Source organism: Anomaloglossus baeobatrachus, chromosome 5, assembly GCF_048569485.1.
Source record: "Anomaloglossus baeobatrachus isolate aAnoBae1 chromosome 5, aAnoBae1.hap1, whole genome shotgun sequence".
NCBI classification, from domain to species: domain Eukaryota; kingdom Metazoa; phylum Chordata; class Amphibia; order Anura; family Aromobatidae; genus Anomaloglossus; species Anomaloglossus baeobatrachus.
In genome coordinates, this window is record NC_134357.1 from 162,460,844 (window position 1) to 162,484,347 (window position 23,504).

General features: G+C 45.7%; 1 protein-coding gene across 1 annotated transcript in view; it reads left to right on the forward strand.

Annotated features, from left to right (window-relative positions):
- Positions 1-286: 286 nt before the first annotated feature.
- OPN4 (opsin 4) overlaps positions 287-23,504 on the forward strand; it is a 215,802-nt gene continuing 192,584 nt past the window's right edge. The window contains exon 1 of the mRNA XM_075347269.1: positions 287-551. Within this exon, the coding sequence (XP_075203384.1) occupies positions 408-551 (144 nt within the window). The 5' untranslated portion in view covers positions 287-407. The remainder of the gene's footprint in view (positions 552-23,504) is intronic.

A 23,504-nucleotide genomic window follows, 5' to 3' on the forward strand; every position in this document is an offset into this window, starting at 1 on the left:
ATATATATATATATATATATATATATATATATATATATATATATATATGTTCAAGGCTATCAAATCCCATCATTTGACAGTAAATAAAGTTAATGCTATTGCTCAACATTGGCAATTTTAATTAGCTGAGATTAAGATGAGTGTAGACCTGTCGTGAATGTGAGTGGTTGAACATAACTGAAGTTCTGTATGAATGAGTCCAGGCATTGAGTGAGCATGTGCGGACAGTACATGCTCTTATATTTAAAGGGAGGTTGAATCTCTGCCTTCCAGCAGCACATGAAGACAGATATCTGCAGCTGCATAGATAAGCACTTCACATCTAAGCTTCGGACAAAGCTAAAAAATATTTAGACTTATAAACACATTGGAGCCCAGGAGACCCCAGCAATTATTTTGATCCAAGTATGAATTATCTGCCAATTCCAAAGGGCATCACTTGCCCACCTCAAGATGCCAACTGCACCAAGATAATAGAGTCTATGAGCATCTGGAATGATTCTGAAGTCAGTTCTTACAAACTGATAGAGATGACACGAATAGTGACCACGGTAAGTTTCATCAAACCTATAACCGATATTTTAAAGTTATTTGTTAATTACTTTTTTGTTTTTATTGGGTTTAACATACTTTTACTTCAGTTTTACTGGTCAAAGATATTTAATAATCTTATTTTAATAATTTTCTATAAAATGTTAGAAGAAAGAATAGAATTTAAAAACTATATAATTGATATAAACTGAATACGATGTTACTGCACTGTCAGCTAAAAAGAGAACATAGACCGTATACTATAAGAATATTCATACAAATATAACTAAGAAAATATTAAAATAAAATAACACTACAGGATAGAAATGAAGTAGATAGTTGAAGAGGGACTAAGGTTTTGTAGCTGTAAATGTGATTCGCTTTAAGCTAATATGTGTAGATTGAAACCTGGGAATACTAGAATGTGTGCTAAGTGGTCAAAGCTGCAAATCCACAGAGAGGGGGATGTAGGTCAGTGATACACTGGAGCATCCACACTAGCTTGTCAGTTTTCTATACATTATGTGTTTGTATTGTATCATAAGTGTTAATGGAATCGGGCTTTACTGGTGCGGTAATTATTAGTGATGAGCAAATAGTAACTATTCAGGTTTGGATCATTCATAACGAATCCCAGAGTACAATTCCAGTATTCATCACGGATAACAAACCTAATGCAAATCAATGGGGAACCCAAGCATTTATCTTGAAGATTTACAAGACAAATACTGGGATTTCCACTGACTTGCATTAGGTTCATTATTTGTGACGAAAACCGGAATAGTACTTTGGGTTTCGTTAAGAATAATCCGAACACAAATAGTTAGTATTTGCTCATCACTAGGTATTATAGCACATCCATTAAGCTATGTGCGTCTAACTGGTCAGCAGATCTAGCCTACTGCAGTAGTCACCATTAAATTTTTTTTTTGTTTTTTATTATTTTATTTTTTAAGAAAAAGCAATTGTGGGAAACAAATAGCAACACCTGACTAAATCTTGTTACTTCAACATATTTTCTCTTATGGAGACTATTCATTCTTTATTATATGAGATTATATATTAAAAAGATAAAGTGAAGTAAAAAATAAAATTCCATCGGTGGACAGATTTTAAAAGCTTGCTTATAAGCCTTTGTAGCTTACAGGTATATACATTTATTTTGACAAAAAACGCAGAGATGGAATTATTTTGGTTGCAAGGTGTTATAGAGATCATATAAGATAATGATGAAACTGAATAGAAGGAAAGAAAAAAAAAACAGTGAACATACAAGACCATTAAATCCAAAACCAACAGTCTCAATAGAATTATAAAAAAATAAAGAAATATGGTAAGAGATCAGCCTTGATGCGAATTGTGAAATAATGTGCTCATGGTGACATGTCCTGCATTTAGAAGACTAAATTCAAGGTGTAGAGTTTTTTTAATCTATTATATTGAATGAATAATTTCCATTAAGTGTTAAGGAATAGAACTTTTCCAGGATTTAGGAATTCCCTGATTTGGTTACATATATAGTGTAACTTTTTAGACTTTTTTTTTTCTAACGCACAATAAATTGGTGGTCAAACAAATGTCAATGGTTGAAATTGAGCATTTTGACTGTCTTGTCCTGTGTCTGACAGACTAATTACTGCCCAATGTACCATTGATCCTTAATTTTTAGATGGTGTGAGACCTGCAAGCTGGAAAGAACTTTACATAGTAATATCTGTCGTACTATTGAGCAGATCTGCAATCTCACAAAAACTAAGAAACATGACATTTATGTGGTCAATTTCTTAGTACTGAGAGAGTGAGCAAATAGTAGACAAGTACGTCATGCATTCAAGTATAAAAGTAATAAAGATGATCATATATATGTCACACTCCATAATACTATGAAGAAAATCTCCTTATGAAAGTGATGCTAAGCTAATTGCCAGGGATCATGCAAATAGCCTGCTAAACTGGTTTTGGTGTTTATCTGGACCAGAATGGATTAATATATCAGCAAAGTAATAAAGTATAATAAACCCCTTTATCCTGAGATTCGATGCTGTAAAAGGATGGAGTGAGGTTTACTGTGTGTTTTCATAAGTAGATACGACATAGAGGTCACCTATACTGGATAGGTGCACAACTCATACACTAGACAGCTTCTGTAGGATTATTGTTAGATGTTAAATACCAGGCACATATTTAGTTACTTCTGGGACAAGACAGAGTTGTCCTTTCTCTCCATTGCTCTTTGCCATTGGAATTGAGCCTTTGGAAGTTTTAAAAAGTAAAGCCATTTGGCTTTAGAGTATGAGGATAGAGGACACATGGATAATTTGTTATTATTGACTGAACCCTCAGTCAATAATTTGGAGAATGTAATCTCAAAAGTTCAAGATATTTTTTAAGGTTTAGTAGTAGACTGATTTTAATTTATATCCTTTTAGAAGTTGGTAATCTAGCACCATCAAATAACGTAGAACCATCAATGTGGAGGAACATTTTATATACTTTAAGTTAGATTATCAGATACAATAGCTGAATTCCCTGATTTGAACAATCCCTGCGAGAAAAAGAAATTGAGATGAAACAAGGTTATGGAACACTGTCCATATTTTATTAAGCTGATATAATAACAGTAGTATTCCTTCCTAAACTGTATACGCATTTACTTTTTCCCTAGTGTGGATTGAGGATCTATTTCTGGAAAATTGTTTCAAGGCAAGGGTTAAACAAGTAAATATATGTCACCTAAAAGAAGAAGGTGAATTAGCTTTTTCAGATATGAAAATATATTTGCTGACTTAATGATTGTGTTCATTAGCAAAATGTAAAATTGCATCACTACTTAGTAAATGTGGCAAATCTTAATTTTATTTGAAAGGGGTTGTTCACTATTTTTTTTCTATTGATGATATATCTTTAAGATAAGACATCAACATCAGACTGTTGGGACTCTGATCCAAAAAAGAAAAGTCCACAGCACCTTGGTTAAAAAACTTATGTGCCTGTGCAACAGCACAATCAGCACCTCAGGAGCGCACGTCCATGATCAAGAGATCACTTGAAATAACATACCAATAACAAGGATGACAGCGCTCCTCCGGGTGAAAAAACATGCAATTCTTTATTCCATCAGTTGTGTAACAGCAACATTTCGACCTGTGGTCTTTATCATTATTGCTGTTACACAACTGATGGAATAAATAATTGCATGTTTTTTCACCCGGAGGAGCGCTGTCATCCTTGTTATTGTTGGGACTCTGATATCTGAAACCCCTCTTGACAGCCAGAATTAAGGCTGCTTTACGCACAGCGACATCGCTAGCGATGTCGCTGGTGAAAGCACCTGACCCCATTGGTTGTGCGTCACGGGCAAATCGCTGCCCGTGGCGCAAAACATCGCTAACACCCGTAACACATACTTACCTGCCTAGCGACGTCGCTGTGGCCGGCAAACCGCCTCCTTTCTAAGGGGGCGGTTCGTGTGGCGTCACAGCAGCATCACTAAGCAGCCACCCAATCGAAGTGGAGGGGCGGAGATGAGCGGCCGTAACATCCCACCCACCTCCTTCCTTCCTCATTGGTGGCGGCCGCAGGTACGATGTTCCTCGTTCCTGCGGTGTCATACGTAGCGATGTGTGCTGCCGCAGGAACAATGAACAACATCGTACCTGCAGCAGCAACGATATTTGAGATTAGAACGACGTGTCAACGATCAACGATATGGTGAGTTTTTTTGATCGTTAACGGTCGTTCCTGCATTTCACATGCAACGATGTCGCTAACGAGGCCAGATGTGCATCACGAATTCCGTGACCCCAACGACATCTCGTTAGCGATGTCGTTGCATGTAAAGTGGCCTTTAGAGTACAAAGATAAACAGACTATTCTGTACATTGTTTAGCAGGACTTGCTGTGATCTTTTATTGATGACCTATTCTAAGGATATTTTATAGAGATGGGAAGGAAGGGGTGATCACTCTAATATCTTTCTTTCTAGATTAAACTCTAGAAAGGAAAGGAATAGAAAAATTAGGGCTCAGAGAATGAGGGGATGAAAGAACATAGCAAGCTCAATCTTGGAGGTATTAATGAAAATGCACACTACTAATTGATAAGTGCAATTTGTAAGAGTGACTTAAAATATATATTGTAGATCTATCCTAAAGTTGTACAAACGGCTTAAAAGAAAAAACTATTGAGAAAGATTTTCCATACTTCTATGGTGCTTTAGTAAATTACATCTTTGACAGGTTGAAATTTAAAAGTCACCATAGTTATGAAAATGATTTAGAGAAGATAATAGGAAGCTACGTAAGGAAGGATATACAGTATGTTAAGAACCAAAATCCCTTCATAAATTCAATTCATAGAATATCTCTTAAATAATATCCCTTTATTAGTATACTTTTCCTCTAATATAAGAGATCTTAGAGGATGATTCAGAGATATTCATACTTTGCCTAAAAATTAGGATTCTTAAATTTCTTTTCCTGGCTTGTATACATATTAGGAACTGGTTGTCAAGAACTTCCCTTAAAAGTTCTCTCAGTTTGGTTTAGTTAAGCTAAATAAACATATACAGGAATGTTTAAAGGGAACTTGTCACCAGATTTGTCTCCTTTAGGCTATGTGTCCACGGTAGAAAGTACCTGCGGACTTTTCTGCCTGAAAATCCGCGGATTTTGATGCGGATTTTTTTTTCCCATTCTATACCCAAATCCACAACAAAATCCGCAACAAACAATTGACATGCTGCAGATTTTTCCGGATCAAAATCCGCGGCAAATCCGGATTTTTCCGCAGCATGGACACAGCATTTCCAAAATGCCATTGAAATGGCTTGGAAGTGCAGCTGCTGCAGATTTTCGGCAAATCCGCGGTAAATCCGCGGCAAATCCGCGGCAAAATCCGCGGTAAATCCGCAGCGTGGGCACATAGCCTTAAACTGCAGCCACCATCAGTAAGCCCTTATATACAGCATTCTACAATGCTGTATGTAAGTGCCCAAGGCGATCTGTATAACAAAAAAACACCTATTATAGTCACCTGTGGGGCGGTATGGTCCAATGGGCATCACTAGTCTCAGTCTGGCATCTCCTACCTTCTTGCGATCACCGTTCTCCTTCCCTGCTCCATGTGGATTATGCGTTCTACGTCATCCACACAGAGTCCTTCATTGTGTTCCTAGGCACATGCACGTCTCTCTGACCTATTGTGGGCAGAGCACAGTACTGTAATGCGCAAGCGATGAGAAAAGGTCAAAGAACGCCACACATGCTCACTACAATACTTTGATCTGCCCTCAGCAGGGCAGAGAGAACTGCATATGCACAGTAGCACAATGGAGGACTTTGTGTGGATGACATAGGATGCATAATACATATTGAGGAGGAAAGGAGGATGGCGACTGAAAGAAGATAGGAGGTGCCAGATCAAGATTGGCTGGGCAGCAGGACGATGATCACACAAGATGGAGGAGACGCCGAACCAAGAGCAGCAACACCCATCGATCTGGACTGCACCTTAGGTGAGTATAATAATAGCTGTTTTTTCATGTTAAACTGATCGGCTTGGATACTTATATAAAGGATTCTAGATACTGTATATAAGGGCTTACTGGTGGTGGCCACAACTTATAGGGGACAAATCTGGTGACAGGTTCATTTTAACCAACCTTTAAATTATTTTGCTAATGTTAATAAACAAGTTTGGGATCACAATAGCATAATTTTTCATGCCAAATTAATGAAGGGAGGATGGAAGGGTGTTTGGTATGAAGATAATCATTATTGTAATGAAAGTTTTATTAGATCTCATGATCATAATCTTGATTTCATGCATAAGCATTTCAAAAACGGAGAAATATAATGGAAAAAAATATATTTAAGGTTTCAGGGCTCCACTCTCCTTTCCATTAATTCAAATAAGTGTCTTATTCTCATTAGTGTAAAAGGGGTTTGTCCAGACTAAATCTGAAGTCATTCTATGTGTCACTCAAAGTGACTGCAGACTTCTGAATCCTCACATAGTCAAAAGAGTAAAAAAAAACACCATAGGGAAGAAAAAATGATGAGTTTTGGCTATGCATTATTGAAAACGCATTCGTTTTTCCTTACCCCAATGGTGATTTTTTTTTTTTTTACGCTGTCGTTGTCTGATTGTTTGCAATATTTTATTGAAAAATAAATGTGAAGTTTTATCTCATCCAACTCCAAATCATGGGATGGTCTTTTCCTATCTCTGGAATTTTTCTCTTACTTTTTTTGTAAATGTGCATACTTTACCAAGGTTTTTGCATATGGCTTGAAAAGACCAGGATATTCTCAGTGAACACGGTGAGCTGGTTTACCTTCTTCTTAGTCTCAGACACTATTCCTTTTCTGAGCCTGGGGGAGAGAGCAGAGAAGCTCACTCTCTAAATACAGATCTTTGCTTGACCTGTAGTACAAATCTGCACCTAAGACAGTATGAACTAGACCAGAGGTCTCAAATATGTAGGACGCATGCGGCCCCCAAAACTGCTTGTTGCGGCCCGCAGACCCAGTGACGATCACAGCTCTATGCCAGGAGTCAGCACCGGTAGAACTTTACTACAATTGAATAATTTGCGGTGCCACGCAGAGGAACTGTCTGCACTATACTGTCACGGCCGGGCGGTCGGGCAGACCCAGGAGGTGGATCCACTGGACCGAACTCTCTGAGATGGTGGTAGGGAGTCCGGCAGCTGAAGCACTGATGGGCAGTAGAACAGTCCGTGCAAGTGAAGGCAGCGGAGGAGTCCCAGGGACCACGGAGTCACAGAAGATGGTCTTGGTGACGTAGCTCAGGTTCGGAGGCCGAGGTGATATCAGGCGGGGTCCGGAACCTCTGGAGCAAGATGACGGGTCACCGCAGGGATCCGGGATGGTACGGACTGTCAGATGGCAGACGGACAGCGTGCGGGGATCAGGACACGGCAGACTGGATGGCGAGGCAGGTACGGCTCTACAAAGACAGATAGGTGAGTACAGGCACATAAACACCAAGAGACCTGACTCCTAGCTCAGGGAACACGAAGATCAGGCCCCGCCCCCTTGGACAATGACCCCCTATATACCCTGTACCTGTGCAACCTCATTTCCTGTTAATGGACGCTGGCCCTTTAAGAAAGGGTCAGTGACCGCGCGCGCGCCCTAATGCGCATGCGCGCCGCCCGGGTGCCAGAAGCCAGGGAAGGAGGCTGCGAGGAGGACGCAGGGGAGCCGGCCAGGTCCAGGGAAGCTGTCGGGCGCCGGGATCGGGGGCCCGGAGCCCTGGGACGGACGGAATCCGGTGACTGGGGAGCGGAGAGCGTGGCAGGTGAGCCGGGGAACGGGGGTGAGGACCCGGGGAGCGTGACAGTACCCCCCCCCCCACGCCCCCCTCCCCGCAACCGGGACATGAAGGCACGGATAAGAGGAGTGCCCACGTTCTCCCTGGGCTCCCAAGACCTATCCTCAGGACCATACCCTTCCCAGTCCACCAGGAAGAACTGTCGACCTCGTACGGTCTTCATGGCCACGATATCCCTTACCGCATAGATGTCATCATCGGCAATAGGAGGAGGGGCCGGACTGGCAGCAGCGGAGAAGGGACCAAGGACAACCGGCTTGAGCAGAGAGACGTGGAAGGAGTTGGGTATCCTCATCGTGGCCGGGAGCTGTAGCTTGTAGGATACCTCATTGATCTTGCTGAGGACCTTAAACGGCCCGATGTAGCGAGGACCCAGCTTGTAGGAAGGTATCTTCAATCGGATGTACTGGGAAGCAAGCCAGACCAGGTCACCAGGAGAGAAACACGGAGGATCCAGACGTCTCTTGTCAGCGTGTTTCTTCATCCGCTGGGAAGCGCGCCCAAGGGACGCTTTGACAGAGTCCCAAATGGTAGCAAAGTCACGAACTGCAGTATCAGCAGCCGGGACATCCGATGAAGGGGATATAGGCAATGGGACGGCGGGCTGGAGTCCGTAAACAACATGGAAGGGAGATTCGGAGGATGACTCACTGACGTGGTGGTTATGGGAGAATTCAGCCCAAGGCAGAAGCGAGGACCAGTCGTCGTGATGGGCGTTGACATAGTGACGTAGGTATGAGGTCACGATTTGATTGACCCTCTCCACTTGGCCGTTAGACTGAGGATGGTAAGAAGAAGAAAAGTCCAGAGTCACTCCCAGATGTTTGCATAGAGCCCTCCAGAAGCGGGAGGTGAACTGAGTTCCTCTGTCGGACACTATGTGGGATGGAAAGCCATGCAAGCGGAAGATGTGATGTATATAGGCTTCCGCGAGTTCCTGAGCAGAGGGCAGTCCGGCCATAGGAACGAAGTGGGCCATTTTGGAGAATCGATCAACCACGACCCATATGACTGTGTGCCCGGAGGATAATGGCAAGTCCGTAATAAAGTCCATTGCTATGTGTTGCCACGGGACTGAGGGTATCGGTAAAGGCAGAAGACGGCCATGGGGCAAGTGTTTGGGCGTCTTGTTCCTGGCACAGGAGGAGCAGGCAGAGACAAAAGCAGCGACGTCCGTGCGAAGGGATGGCCACCAGTAATGGCGTACAATCGCACCCCATGTTCTCTTCTGACCAGCATGCCCGGCTGTTTTTGAGGCATGACCCCAGTGTAACACTTTTTGCCTGTCGGTATCGGAGACATAGGTCTTCCCGGGCGGTATCTGGGCTAGGGTAACAGGGGCCACCGGAATGATGTTGCTAGGACAGATGATGGGTTGGGTAGTCTCTTCCTCTTGCTCCATGGGCATGAAAGACCTGGACAAGGCATCAGCGCGTACATTCTTGTCCGCGGGTCGGAAGTGAAGCTGAAAGTCGAACCTGGCAAAGAATAAGGACCACCTGGCTTGCCGTGGGTTCAGTCGCTGAGCGGACCGCAGGTATTCTAGGTTCTTGTGGTCCGTGTAGATGATCACGGGATACACTGCACCTTCCAGGAGGTAGCGCCATTCCTCCAGTGCCAGTTTGACTGCCAAGAGCTCTCGGTCCCCGATGGTATAGTTGCGTTCAGGCGCTGAGAAGCCCTTGGAGAAGAATCCGCAAGTCACCATCTTCCCGGAGGAGGACTTCTGCATGAGCACTGCTCCGGCTCCTGAGGAGGAGGCATCCACCTCCAAGGTGAACTGGCGGTTCAACTCCGGACGGTGAAGTACAGGCGAGGAAGCAAAAGCCCGCTTCAAAGAGCCAAACGCGGCGTCGGCCGCAGGCGACCAGTCCTTTGGATTTGCCTCTTTCTTAGTCAAAGCGGAAAGTGGAGCAGTCAGAGCAGAGAAGTGAGGGACGAATTGGCGGTAGTAGTTGGCGAATCCCAGGAAGCGTTGGATTGCCTTCAGTCCAGAAGGGGGAGGCCAGTTGAGAATGGCGGAGACCTTCTTGGGATCCATCTGCAGTCCAGTCTCAGAGATGATGTACCCCAGAAAGGGGAGAGAAGACTGCTCAAAGACACACTTCTCATACTTTGCGTACAGACGGTTCTCTCTTAGTCGTCGTAGAACCAGCTGTACGTGCTCTCTGTGGGTTGGGAGGTCCGGAGAGAAGACAAGGATGTCATCTAGATATACTACCACACAGGTGTAGAGGAGGTCTCGGAACACGTCGTTCACCAGTTCTTGGAAGACGGCAGGGGCGTTACACAGGCCGAAGGGCATCACGCAGTACTCATAATGTCCATCGCGCGTATTAAACGCGGTCTTCCATTCGTCACCAGAGCGGATGCGCACCAGATTGTAAGCACCCCGAAGATCCAGCTTGGTGAACAGACGAGCTCCTCTAAGCCGGTCAAACAATTCGGGGATGAGCGGCAGAGGGTACTTGTTCTTAACAGTGATCTGATTCAGACCCCGGTAGTCGATGCAGGGACGTAAATCGCCCTCTTTTTTCTTGACAAAGAAGAAACCTGCTCCAGCAGGAGAGGAGGATCTCCGAATGAATCCCCTAGCCAGGCTCTCTGAGATGTAAGTCGACATAGCCCTTGTTTCGGCTGGAGATAAAGGATATATCCGTCCTCGTGGTGGCGTTGTTCCAGGGAGCAGGTCGATGGCACAATCGTAGGGGCGATGTGGCGGCAGTACCTCGGATTCTTTTTTATCAAAGACATCAGCAAAGGACCAATAAGCCGAGGGCAGCCCCGGTAGGTTCTCAGGAACCGGAGATCGTCGGATGGGTTGTGTGGATTTTAGGCATCTCTCATGACACGAAGCACCCCAGCGGGTGATTTCGCCAGTGCCCCAGCTGACTGATGGTTCGTGAGTCCGTAACCATGGAAGGCCCAGCAGGATCTGATGGGACATGTGCGGAAGGACGTAGAAGGCGATGTTCTCGGTGTGAAGAGCACCGATGCGCAGTTCAACCGGCCTGGTGGTCCAGGAGATGGTGTCAGAAAGGGGTCTCCCATCCACAGAGGCAATCACCAGGGGCTTGTTGAGTGGGATAACAGGCACCTGGTATTTGTCCACGGTGGCTTGCTGGATGAAATTGCCTGCTGCCCCGGAATCAAGATAGGCCTCAGCCGTGAACCGCGTCTCTCCCGTTGTCACTTGCACGGTCCATGTGACCGGATCAGAGAGAGTCCCAGCACCTAGGGTGGCCTCTCCTACCAACCCTAGGCTTTGGAGTTTCCCGGCCTTTCCGGACAGGAACGGAGGAGGTGTGTGCCCTCACCGCAGTAAAAGCAGAGACCCTGGGCAAGCCGCTCTGCTCTACGTTGTGCAGACTGACGCACTCGGTCAATCTGCATGGGCTCGTGGACGGGACTCCCAGCTGTTGATGACTGAGGTACGGAGGGCTTCTGAGGAGGAGATGAATGCCGTAACGGGCGTCTCTCACGAGATAGCTCTTTGGAGCGCTCCTGAAAACGTATGTCCACACGAGTTGCTAGGGCAATCAGGGCATCTAGGGTGGAGGGCACGTCCCGACCCGCCAACTCATCCTTGATGCGACTCGAGAGTCCCTCCCAGAAGGCGGCTGTTAGGGCCTCATTATTCCACCCGAGTTCTGAAGCCAAAGTGCGAAAACGGATGGCGTATTGGCCCACCGTCAGTGTTCCTTGACGTAGGCGGAGGAGTGTTGAAGCAGAGGCAGAAGCGCGTCCCGGCTCGTCAAAGGTGCTGCGGAATGCCTGCAGGAACTGTTGAAGATCCTTGGTCATGGGGTCCTCCTTCTCCCACAAGGGGTTCATCCACGCCAGCGCCTCGCCCTCTAGGTGGGACATTATAAAGGCGACCTTGGCTTGGTCGGAGGCGAACAGATGTGGCAGCTGCTTGAAATGAAGGGAACATTGATTTATGAAGCCCCTGCAGGTCTTGGGATCTCCAGCATAACGAGGAGGTGACGCCAAACGGAGTCGGGAAGCATCTGACGAGGTTGCCACTGGTGCGGGGGCCATGGCTTGCCTGGCGGGGGACCTGGGTGCCGCAGGCGTCATTGATGCTTGTAATGTGTACAGGCGGGTGTCCACGGAGGTCATGAATTGCAGCATGCGGGTCTGGACTTCACGCTGGCGTTGGAGTTCCTCTTGCAGAGCCATTAGTGCTGCAGCGGGATCCATGGCCTGATCTTACTGTCACGGCCGGGCGGTCGGGCAGACCCAGGAGGTGGATCCACTGGACCGAACTCTCTGAGATGGTGGTAGGGAGTCCGGCAGCTGAAGCACTGATGGGCAGTAGAACAGTCCGTGCAAGTGAAGGCAGCGGAGGAGTCCCAGGGACCACGGAGTCACAGAAGGTGGTCTTGGTGACGTAGCTCAGGTTCGGAGGCCGAGGTGATATCAGGCGGGGTCCGGAACCTCTGGAGCAAGATGACGGGTCACCGCAGGGATCCGGGATGGTACGGACTGTCAGATGGCAGACGGACAGCGTGCGGGGATCAGGACACGGCAGACTGGATGGCGAGGCAGGTACGGCTCTACAAAGACAGATAGGTGAGTACAGGCACATAAACACCAAGAGACCTGACTCCTAGCTCAGGGAACACGAAGATCAGGCCCCGCCCCCTTGGACAATGACCCCCTATATACCCTGTACCTGTGCAACCTCATTTCCTGTTAATGGACGCTGGCCCTTTAAGAAAGGGTCAGTGACCGCGCGCGCGCCCTAATGCGCATGCGCGCCGCCCGGGTGCCAGAAGCCAGGGAAGGAGGCTGCGAGGAGGACGCAGGGGAGCCGGCCAGGTCCAGGGAAGCTGTCGGGCGCCGGGATCGGGGGCCCGGAGCCCTGGGACGGACGGAATCCGGTGACTGGGGAGCGGAGAGCGTGGCAGGTGAGCCGGGGAACGGGGGTGAGGACCCGGGGAGCGTGACATATACCAATGGCTGCTGCTTGCCAATCAGATGCAAGGAAGTGACGTCGCTGTATGACGTCACCTCATTGCATCTGATTGGCTGGCGGTAGCCATTGGTATAGTGCAGAGAGCTCCTCAGTGAGGCATCGCAAATTGTATTCAATTGATTTAATTGTAGTAAAGCCCAGCCAGCGCCGGCCCCGGGCATAGAGCTGTGATTGTTACGGGCCGCAACAAGCAGGTACGTGGTCACAATCAGGACCCGCTGCGTCCTGGACGCGTCGGGTCCTGACCTGCAGGGCCGCAAGTCTCCTCTTTGGGAGACCGGAGCTGTCCGTGCCCGCAATCAGGGTTTGGGGTGCTGCGGTTTCTCACTGGTTCTCCCTAGGGAGGGCATGAGACTCCACAGCATAAATTCACATGCTTTGGCCTCTGCAAGCCGCACCGCAGGTCAGTTTTCCCTGCACAAACACAGTGGGCACGGGATTTTTAGAAATCCCATCCACTTTGCTTGTACTGTATATCGCAGCATTCTGGACACAGCTGAAACATGCTACATTCAAAATGCTGCAAACACTGATTTATGGGCACGCACCCTAAAAAATGAGAATGGAGCAAAGGTGAGGAGAATTTTTTTTGCATATTACTAAAGGATGGGCACAATACTACAGGGCAAAATACTACAGGGCACAAGGATGGGCACAATACTACAGGACACAAGGATGGGTACAATACTACAAGACACAAGGATGGGCACAATACTACAGGACACAAGAATGGGCACAATACTGCAGGGCACAATATTACAGGAGACAAGGATGGGCCCAAAATTGCAGGGCACAATACTACAGGTCAAAGGATGGGCACAATACTGCAGAGCACAATACTGCAGGACACAGGGATAAGCACAATACTGCAGGGCACAATACTGCAGGGCACAATACTGCAGGGCACAAAGATGGGCACAATACTTCAGGGCACAATACTACAAGGATGGGCACAATATCGTAAGGATGGGCAGAATACTATTGGGCACAATACTACAAAGATGGGCAAAATACTACTAGGCACAATGCTACAAGGATGGGTAGAATACTACAAGGATGGACACAATACTACAAGGATGAGCACAATACTACAAGGATGGGGAACTTTACTGCAGGGCACACAGATGGGGACATTACTACAAGATGTTGGTTAAGATTACTATATGATGCTGCTAAATTTAAAACAATATTACAAGAAGGTGATAAAATTCAAAATAAAGCATGAATTTATTTATTTTTTTGCTATTAAAAATGCATTTTTATATATAAACTTAACTAAACAAAAAAGTGCAGGTTTGTTCTAATAAACAAGCAAAAAATGTTCAAAAAAGGGATCCAAAGGTGTATAGAAAAAAAAACATGAATTCATTAAACATGTCACTTTGTCATGCAAAGAATGGAGCCCTTCTCAATTTTTTTCTATATGCGGCCCATACACCCAGCTGAGTTTGAGACCCCTGAGCTAGAACAATATAGCACCTTCAGCATGGTATTGAATATAGAAGGAATCAAAATAAGGCAATGGAGTATATTACAAAGATTTATAACTTTAAAAAGGCAGATCAAAAATTCTATTAAGAAAAGGTTCAGTTACTCTTTAAGTTACATGACTGCTGTAGTACATATATTAGTCCAACATATGATTTTTTTATGTGTTTAACTGAAAATTACATTGCGCTTTATTACTATTGTATGTGCCAGTTACTATGCAGCACAGCAATATCATTCTTTCACTGCCGGAGCCAAAATATAACAGGGAATCAAAGTAAATCAAGTAAATGCAGAGTTGTCTGCAAAGTAAGTGCCAGACTCAAAATTGCTTTATCATACTATATTCACCTGGAGCGCCACCAAGTAGTAAAAACCTCTTTTTCTTTCAGTTGATTTGTCTACAAAAGAAAATGTTGAGAAATGACAATGTCCTAACTGTTGCGTTGCTGCCCTCCTGATAACAAATGATACCATTATACAGAGCAGTGTATCTCTATGTCCTATATTCTAGAGGGATTCTCTTCTAATAAAATTGCTTAAAATAATAAAAAAAATTGAATAACGTTATTTTTAATGCGCTTTATAAAAAAATAGTAAACATCATAAATCAGCAAATAACATGGACATATTTGGTGTCCCTGTAATTGTAACGACCTATACAACAGATTATTTATTGGGATTGGTAAATGTTGTAAAAATGTGGCATGATTGATTGTTGTACTCTATTAAACTCATAAAAACGCTAATAAAAATGTAATACTAAGGCCTAGTTCACATGTAGCGTAAATGCTGCGTGTATTTTACAGGTTTCTGCACCACGCAACGCAATAACAATCTTCTTTGATTATTGCTTATTGCGTGTTTGCATTTTTTATTTGTTTTTCCCAGATATTTGATACGTTTGGTGCATATGTGAATTCGGAGTTTTAATGCATTTTAATACTACAGGAAAGCTTCAATTCTCTGTTAAAAAATGCAACGGCTTTTTTTTTCTTGCATTTTACCAGGTTCCACAAAGAAGCCTATGGGTGTGGCTTGGGGAATTGACAACATTTGCTGCAGCACACTGCATCATTTTTGCCTCTTTCTATTCCTTATAAGTTGGGAGGTATGGTATCCTACAGCAAGAACTAACATGCCAACATAAACATAGCATATTATCCCTCAGCAAATTATATGGAGGCAGATCAGGTGTGTTTGTGTTTATTGAATTTTTTTTGTGTGTTAAAGATGTGCAAATATGGGTAGATAGATGGATAGATAGATAGATAGATAGATAGATGATACAAATACACTGAACAAAAATATAAATACAACCCTTTTGTTTTTGTTCCATTTCTCATGAGCTTAACTGAAAGGTCTAATACTTTTTCTATATACACAAAATCCCATTTTCTTTCAAATATTGTTCACAAATTTGCGTAAATCTGTGTTACTGAGCACTTCTCTTTTGCTGAGATAATCTATCCACGTCACAGGTGTGCAAATCAAAAGCGGTCCGTGGAGCCTCTGTTAGGAGTCTCGACACAGAAAATAGCCAGATATCCCTCCGGGAACGACTTAGCCAAGGAGTGGCTCTTTTTAAGGAGACCACCATAACCACCATAATAAGTGGCCCTTTTAGTCAATATCCAATTCTTTGACAAGTTTAAAGATATGACAAGGGAAATACCAAGGCCAGGTATCCTTCCACAGACAGCTGTTTGGGGGTATTGCCCATCATCAGTGTGGAGTAGGATTCTGGCCAGGTGGAAGCAATGCCTAGTAGACCAACAAGACAAAACAATCACTGATCTCGGGGAGACCAGCCAGAGAAATCACTGCCGGCAGCCAACGAAGGCGCTCAATACAGTGAAATCCTAGGTGCATTGCCCCCTGGGAGGTATGCAAATCAAAAAAGGTCTGTAGAGCCTCTGTTAGGAGCCTCAACACAGAAAATAGCCAGATATCACTCCAGGAAGGACCTAGCCAAGGAGTGGCTCTTTTTAAGGAGAACACCATAACCACCATATTAAGTGGCCCTTTTAGTCAATATCCAACTCTTTGACGAGTTTAAAGATATGACAAGGGAAATATCAAGGCCAGGTATCCATCCACAGACAGCTGTTTGGGGGTATTGCCCCTCGGATTCTGGCTAGGTGGGAGCAATGCCTAGTAGACCAGCAAGACAAAACAATCACTGATCTCGGGGAGGCCAGCCAGATAAAACACTGCTGGCAGTCAGCAAAGGCGCTCAACACAGTGAAATCCTAGGTGCATTGCTCCTTAGGAAGTATGCAAATCAAAAAAGGTCCGTGGAGCCTCTGTTAGGAGTCTTGACACAGAAAATAGCCAGATATCCCTCTGTGAAAACACGTCACAGGTGTGGCATATCAAGATGCTGATAGCCAGCATGATTACTGCACAGGTGTGCCTTATGCTGGCCACAATAAAAGGCCACTCTAAAATGTGCAGTTTTACAGTATTGGGTGGGCCCAGAATGGTCTGAAAACCAGTCAGTATCTGGTGTGACCACCATTTGCCTCACGCAGTTTAACACATCTCCTTCACATTGAATTATTCAGATTGTTGATTGCAGCCTATGAAGTGTTAGTCCACTCCTCTTCAATGGCTGTGTGAAATTACTGCATATTGGAAGGAACATGCTGTCGTATACACCGATCCAGAGCATTGGTGTCATGCTCAATGGGTGACATATCCGGTGAGTATGCTGGAAATGCAAGAACTGGGAGGTTTTCAGCTTCCAGGAATTGTGTACAGAATCTTCCATCATGGGACTGTGGCGCCCCTGCGGCTTCAGGCGCCACAGTGTACTACACCCCTAATAGAGTGTAGTACTCATCCTAGGTCCAAGGAAGGTTGAGGCCGGTTTGCACCTACACAAACATACAGTCACTGGGTTGCCTTCCCCAATGGGCCAGGGTCGGATCCCAATAGGGGGTCACTACAGCGGTGGGTTTTCATGATGCCACTGCACCAGGGACTCCCCAGATCCACTGGACTGGAGACTCAGGGTCAGGGAGAAGAAACTACCAGGGGAAGTTAGGAGCACAGTGGGAAGAGCAGATTGACCAAGTGAGAGTGGTGAACTAGCTGGTGGCAGCGGCTGGGGGCAACAGCTCAGACCACACAACACCACAACTGCAGGGAGCTCAGCTTCAGACAAAGAGCAGAGTGGACTTGCTGCACGCAGCTCTGTGGGCCAAGGCGTTAAACACAGTCCCTGGGGAGAAACAGGGCAGCTGCTTCCACAGGACGGGCACTGTTGCGATACATATTCCTAGGGCAGGCATACTTCAAGTTGTCTATCAACTCAGCTAGGGTCGCAGGGTACGGCTACAGAAAGTCACTGGACTCGTCCCATGAGTCTGCAGCAAATAGCACATAGGATCCGGGGTTGAGGACCAGCCCCATAACGCAACTGTGCTTTCAGCATACAGAACGGGACACACTTTACTGACATCGGGACCCTCAAGTGCTTCATGACTTGGGGATCCGATACTTAGCGCAAAAAAAGAGGAGAGAGCTCACAGGCTGACACACACACCGGAGTTGACCTTTCACTGATCCGGGATCTGCTGGAGCCCATCGTGGCAGAGAACGGCACCTCGGGCAGCGTCTGAAGACTTGTGAGTAAAAACACCTGGAACCGCAGCCCCTGTCTCTGCCTCTCCTTTAACCATCGCCCAGCGCCAATGGGGAACACTACTACCCCCGCCATCCTCCCCGGGGTAATCACGCTCCACCTGTGGGGAGCGACACCATCCCGACTGCACCAGACATCTGTCTCAGTGAGAGACCCTGCAGCGGCGGCCCCCATCTCTGGCCACATACCACAGGTGGCGTCACGGTCCTAATAGACTTTCCTAACCTCTCAACTACTACCTCCATCCTCCCTGCCACCTGCCACCTTCCTATTCTCCTTCCTGTACGTCTCGGGGCAATGGAACCGGGCCAGGCCACCCCATGACACAGCAGAAGATCTGCACCCCCGCCCGACCCGGCAACGCATAGGTTAAAAACACCTGCCCCGTGGGGCGCTACAGGACCATGTATTATTATGCTGCAAGATTAGCTGATGGTCGTAAATGAATAGCACAAAAATGAGCCTCATGATCTCATCACAGTATCAATGTGCATTCAAAAGGTATCAATAAAATGCACCTGTGTTTATTGTCCTCAACATACACCTGCCCATACTATAATCCCACCTCCACCATGGGCCACTTGATTCACAACATTGACATCACCAATCCACTAACCCAAATACACGCAGTCTGCCATCTGCCCTGTACAGTGAAAACTGTGATTCATCCATGAAGATAACATCTCTCCAACATGACAGATGCCATCGAATGTGAGCAGTTGCCAATTTAAGTTTATAACAAGGTCAAACTGCAGTCAGGTGAAGACCTCGATGATTACGGTAAGCATGGAGATGAGTTTCCCTGATACAGTTACAGATTGTGCAGAAATTCTTTTGTTAAGCAAACTAATTGTTGCAGCAGTTGTCTGGGTGGCTGGTCTCAGACGATCTTGGAGGTGAAGATGCTGGATGTTGAGGTCCTGGGCTGGTGTGGTTACACATGATCTGCAGTTATTAGGTCGGTTAGATGTGTTGTAAAATTATCTGAAACATCTTTGGAAATGGCTTATGGTAGAGAAATAAACATTCAATTCATGGGCAACAGCTCTGGTGGACATTCCTGCAGTCTGCATGCCAATTGCACGATCCCTCAAAACGTGCAACATCTGTGGCATTGTGCTGTGTGAAAAACTGCACATTTTAGAGTGGCCTTTTATTGTGGCCAGCCGAAGGCATACCTGTGCAATTATCATGCTGGTTAATCAGCATCTTGATATTCCACACCAGTGAGGTGGATGGATTATCTCGGAAAAAGAGAAGTACTCACTAACACAGATGTAGATAATTTGTGAACAATATTTGAGAGAAAAAGCCGTTTAGTGTGCATAGAAAAAGTATTGGATCTTTGAGTTCAGTTCATGAAAAAAGGAGCAAAAACAAAAGTGTTGTGTTTATTGTTTTGTTCAGTATAGATGCTAGATAGATAGATAGCTATATAGATTTTATAGCTATTAACCAAATAATTAAAAAAATGAAAAAAAAAACCAACATGGGGTTCTCCCAATTTTTGATAAGAAGCACTTTACGACCTCGGGCATACCTATACATCCTAGGTCATATCTGTATCTTTATTGCAGGCTCGCACATGTCAGCTGATCTGATAAGCACACACGTGCAGCTAACAGATGCGGGTGGATCTCTGATCTAACGTGCTCCAGAGGGAATTGCACTGTTCCCCGCCACCATCAGCAGCCCCGTGACATGACACGGGGCGCCAATATGTTGTCATGACAGCGGGGGGTCAGCAGAGCCCCTGCACTCACAGGATAACAGTATTTCTAATGTTCAGAGTGATACTGAAGCAGCGCTCTGAACAGTGGATGCTTCAGGTCCCCTAAAAGGAATTATAAAATCAATAAAAATGTAAAAACAAATTTAAAAAAATATGAAAAGTTAAAAAAAATAAAAGTTCAAATCACCCCCCTTTTGCCCCATTGAAAATAAAATAAAATAATGTAATAATAATAATAATAATAAATGTTCAGAAATGTCCAATCTATCAAAATATAAAATCAATTAATCTGATCAGTAAAAGCCGTAGTGTGAATAAAAAAATCAAAACACCAGAATTACATGTTTGGTTGCCGCAACATTGCATTATAATGCAATAACAGATTGGTCTGATTAAAAATGTCAAATATAAATGCACAAAATAAGCCCTCATGCAGCCACAGATCACAAAAAATGAGAACGTTACTGGTCTTGTAAAATGGCAACAAAAGTGCAATTCTTTTTTTTTTTTTTATTTTTTACAAATTTCTGAATTTTTTTTCACCATTTATGTAAAAGTAAAGATATACATGATTGATATCTATGAACTCATATTGACCTGGGAAATCACTTTGCCAGGTCAGTTTCACCATATAGTGAAAATGGTAAATAAATTGTGCAATTGCATTTTTTTTTGCAATTTCACTGTATTTGGATTTTTTTTCCTGTTTTCTAATACACTATGGGGCAGAATGAATGGTGTCATTCAAAAGTACAACTGGTCCCACAAAAACAAGCCTTCATTTCGCTACTTGATGGGAAAATAAAAAAAGTTATGGCTCTTGGAAGAAGAGGAGGAACAAGCAAAAATGAAAAAATGAAAATCGCTGGGTGCTAAAGGAGTTAAAATGTCGTTCTTACACAAAGAAACTTACTTTTCCAGCCTACAATATTTATATAGGGCACCGTCGAACAGTTTTTAAATAAAAAGAAAATAAAAATAAAGATATAGTCCGAGTACGCCACTCGTGGTGTGCAGCCAGGGATGGTAGGGCTGCCACTGTGGGTTCCTGCTGGGGATGATGAATGGGGGCAGCGTGGATGGTGGACCCTTTTCCCCAGGGGTAGGTGAAGGATTAACGTGGAGGCGCACAGCAATAAATCAGTCCAGACAGGGAGTGCAGTTTGGTTGTGTTTATTTACTGGGTTCGCACCCTGGAGGCGTGCTGAATCCCACCCAGGTGCACCCGAGTCCTCTATAGCTGTGCCAGTCAACCTGGTGCCACATTCCCACCACTCTGGTGTATTTGTTGGTCCTCCTTGGCGTGGAGCACTTGGAGGTCCTCCTGGTGTCTGGGTCCTGCCGCAGGTAGCTTGGACTATTTAAGGGAATTTCTCCCGGTCCTCTCTTTGCTGCTGATGCCTAGGACATTAGTGGTGGCAGATGAGTCCTGGAAACCCACCCGCCTGGCCGAGTTAACAGATGGCTTCAAGTCCCGGTCTGTTCTGGAATCTGCACCCTGTGCGTTCAAAGTACTGGGAGCCCAGGATGTCCACCCCACAGGATCCCTCTGTCCTTGGAGCTTGCTCTCTCACTCTCCAGCTACTTTCTCCTCTCAGTGGCTGATCTTTCTACTCAGGTCTTTGTGGAATCTTTGCTAATTTCCCTGTGTCTCAAGATTCCGTTGTGTGTCTTGACACCTGTTCTTTTACTACTGCTCACTTCTCACTCTTCTCCTCTCTACTCCTGTCTCTCTCCCCATCTTCCGCAGACTAGCCACACTTCCCAGGTCACTCGCTCCTCCCCCAGGTCTTGTCCCTCCCTTCCCAGTTGGCTGCCTGTTAGCTCACAGTGCCCAGCCCTGTCACCTGGCTCAAAGGGGGGGTCTCCCACCCTGGTTGTGAGTGTAAATGTCCTGGTGTGCTAGTGTGTGTACTGACTGGCACAGTCATGTAGGACCCGAGCTGTTCCTTTAGTTGTTACCTTGTTTTTGTGACACCTTTTTACCACAGGGGCGTCACAGATCCATCTGATTTTAGAGGAAAGACAACTTAAGTATGTTGGATTTCAACATGGTCGACACTATTCTTGCAGCATTTTTAGCAGTTTTGGAATCCATCATGTAGACTTAGCTGGGGCTATATACAAACTTACTGAAAACCCTCCAATCAGTGAAAAACATTATCAATGAATGGGGGCTTTATAGAACCTGATATATTAGGTACAGCAACAGGTGTATTGTAGAAAATAATTGAAATCAAAATCAGGATATACATTCAAATTACTGCCAAATGCTGTGTAAAGGGGCTTTACACCTGCCATCTATAGGAACCAAACTGAAGACAGATTTAGACCAGAGTCACACTTGCGAGTGCCTCACATGTAACTCGTGTGAGTCTCGCATTGCATCACCCAGCACGGCTGCACACTCTCTGGAAAGGCGCATCTCAGCTGAATAGAGGTACATGCAATTAACCTGGTCCAGAGAGCAGTAGGCCGTGTCGGGTAATGCAATGCGAGACTCGCGCGAGTTACACGCCATTGGCAAATCCTAGAGCTCAATGACCAATCATAAAATTAGCTCCACTAAAATATATAATTTTAAAGTCAGAATCACAGAGCTCCCATATATCGATCTATTATTACAATATCTGTCATGTACTGGTCAGATGGTGATATGGCCAAAATATAAACCATTTTCTTGCCACATGACTTTCAAAATTCTGTCAATTTTCATTCTAAAGAGGGCTTTACACGCTGCGACATCGCTAATGCGGAGTCGTTGGGGTCACGGAATTTGTGATGCACATCCGGCCGCATTAGCGATGTTGCTGCGTGTGACACCGATGAGCGATTTTGCATCGTTGCAAAAACGTGCAAAATCGCTCATCGGTGACATGGGGGTCCATTCTCGATTATCGTTACTGCAGCAGTAACGATGTAGTTCGTCACTCCTGCGGCAGCACACATCGCTATGTGTGACGCCGCAGGAACGAGGAAGCTCTCCTTACCTGCCTCCCGGCCGCTATGAGGAAGGAAGGAGGTGGGCGGGATGTTACGTCCCGCTCATCTCTGCCCCTCCGCGGCTATTTGGCGGCCGCTCAGTGACGTCGCTGTGACGCCGCACGGACCGCCCCCTTAGAAAGGAGGCGGTTCGCCGGTCACAGCGACGTCGCCGGGCAGGTAAGTATGTGTAACGTGTCTGGGCGATGTTGTGCGGCACGGGCAGCGATTTGCCCGTGTCGCGCAACAGATGGGGGCGGGTACCCACTAGAGTTGAGCGCAGTTCGAGGTTCGAGGTTCTCCAGTTCTAGGCTCGAGTGATTTTGGGGGCTGTTCGAGATCGAACTAGAACTCGAGCTTTTTGCAAAAGCTCGATAGTTCTAGATACGTTCGAGAACGGTTCTAGCAGCAAAAAGCAGGGCTTTTTACAGCTACAGTGTGCAGGAGCCATCGCTGGCAGCCTGCCAGAAGCTGGTAACCAAGATAAACATCGGGTATCCAAGCAAAGCGCTTTGGTTAGTAACCCGATGTTTATCCTAGTTACGTGCAGGAAGCCCACACTTCCCCGCTCAGCTCGCTCCACCCCCTCCTGCCCGCGGCATGTACACACGTACACACACACACACACACACACACACACATGGTCCCGCTCGGCTTACCTGCGGTGATGAAGTCCCGACCTCAGCGCTGTCACTGTCCTCCATGGCCGCCGCTTGTCACATCACCTTCTCTCGCTTCCGACTCGAGACTGACTAGCGGTGACGTCACGGGCCTCTCGCGAT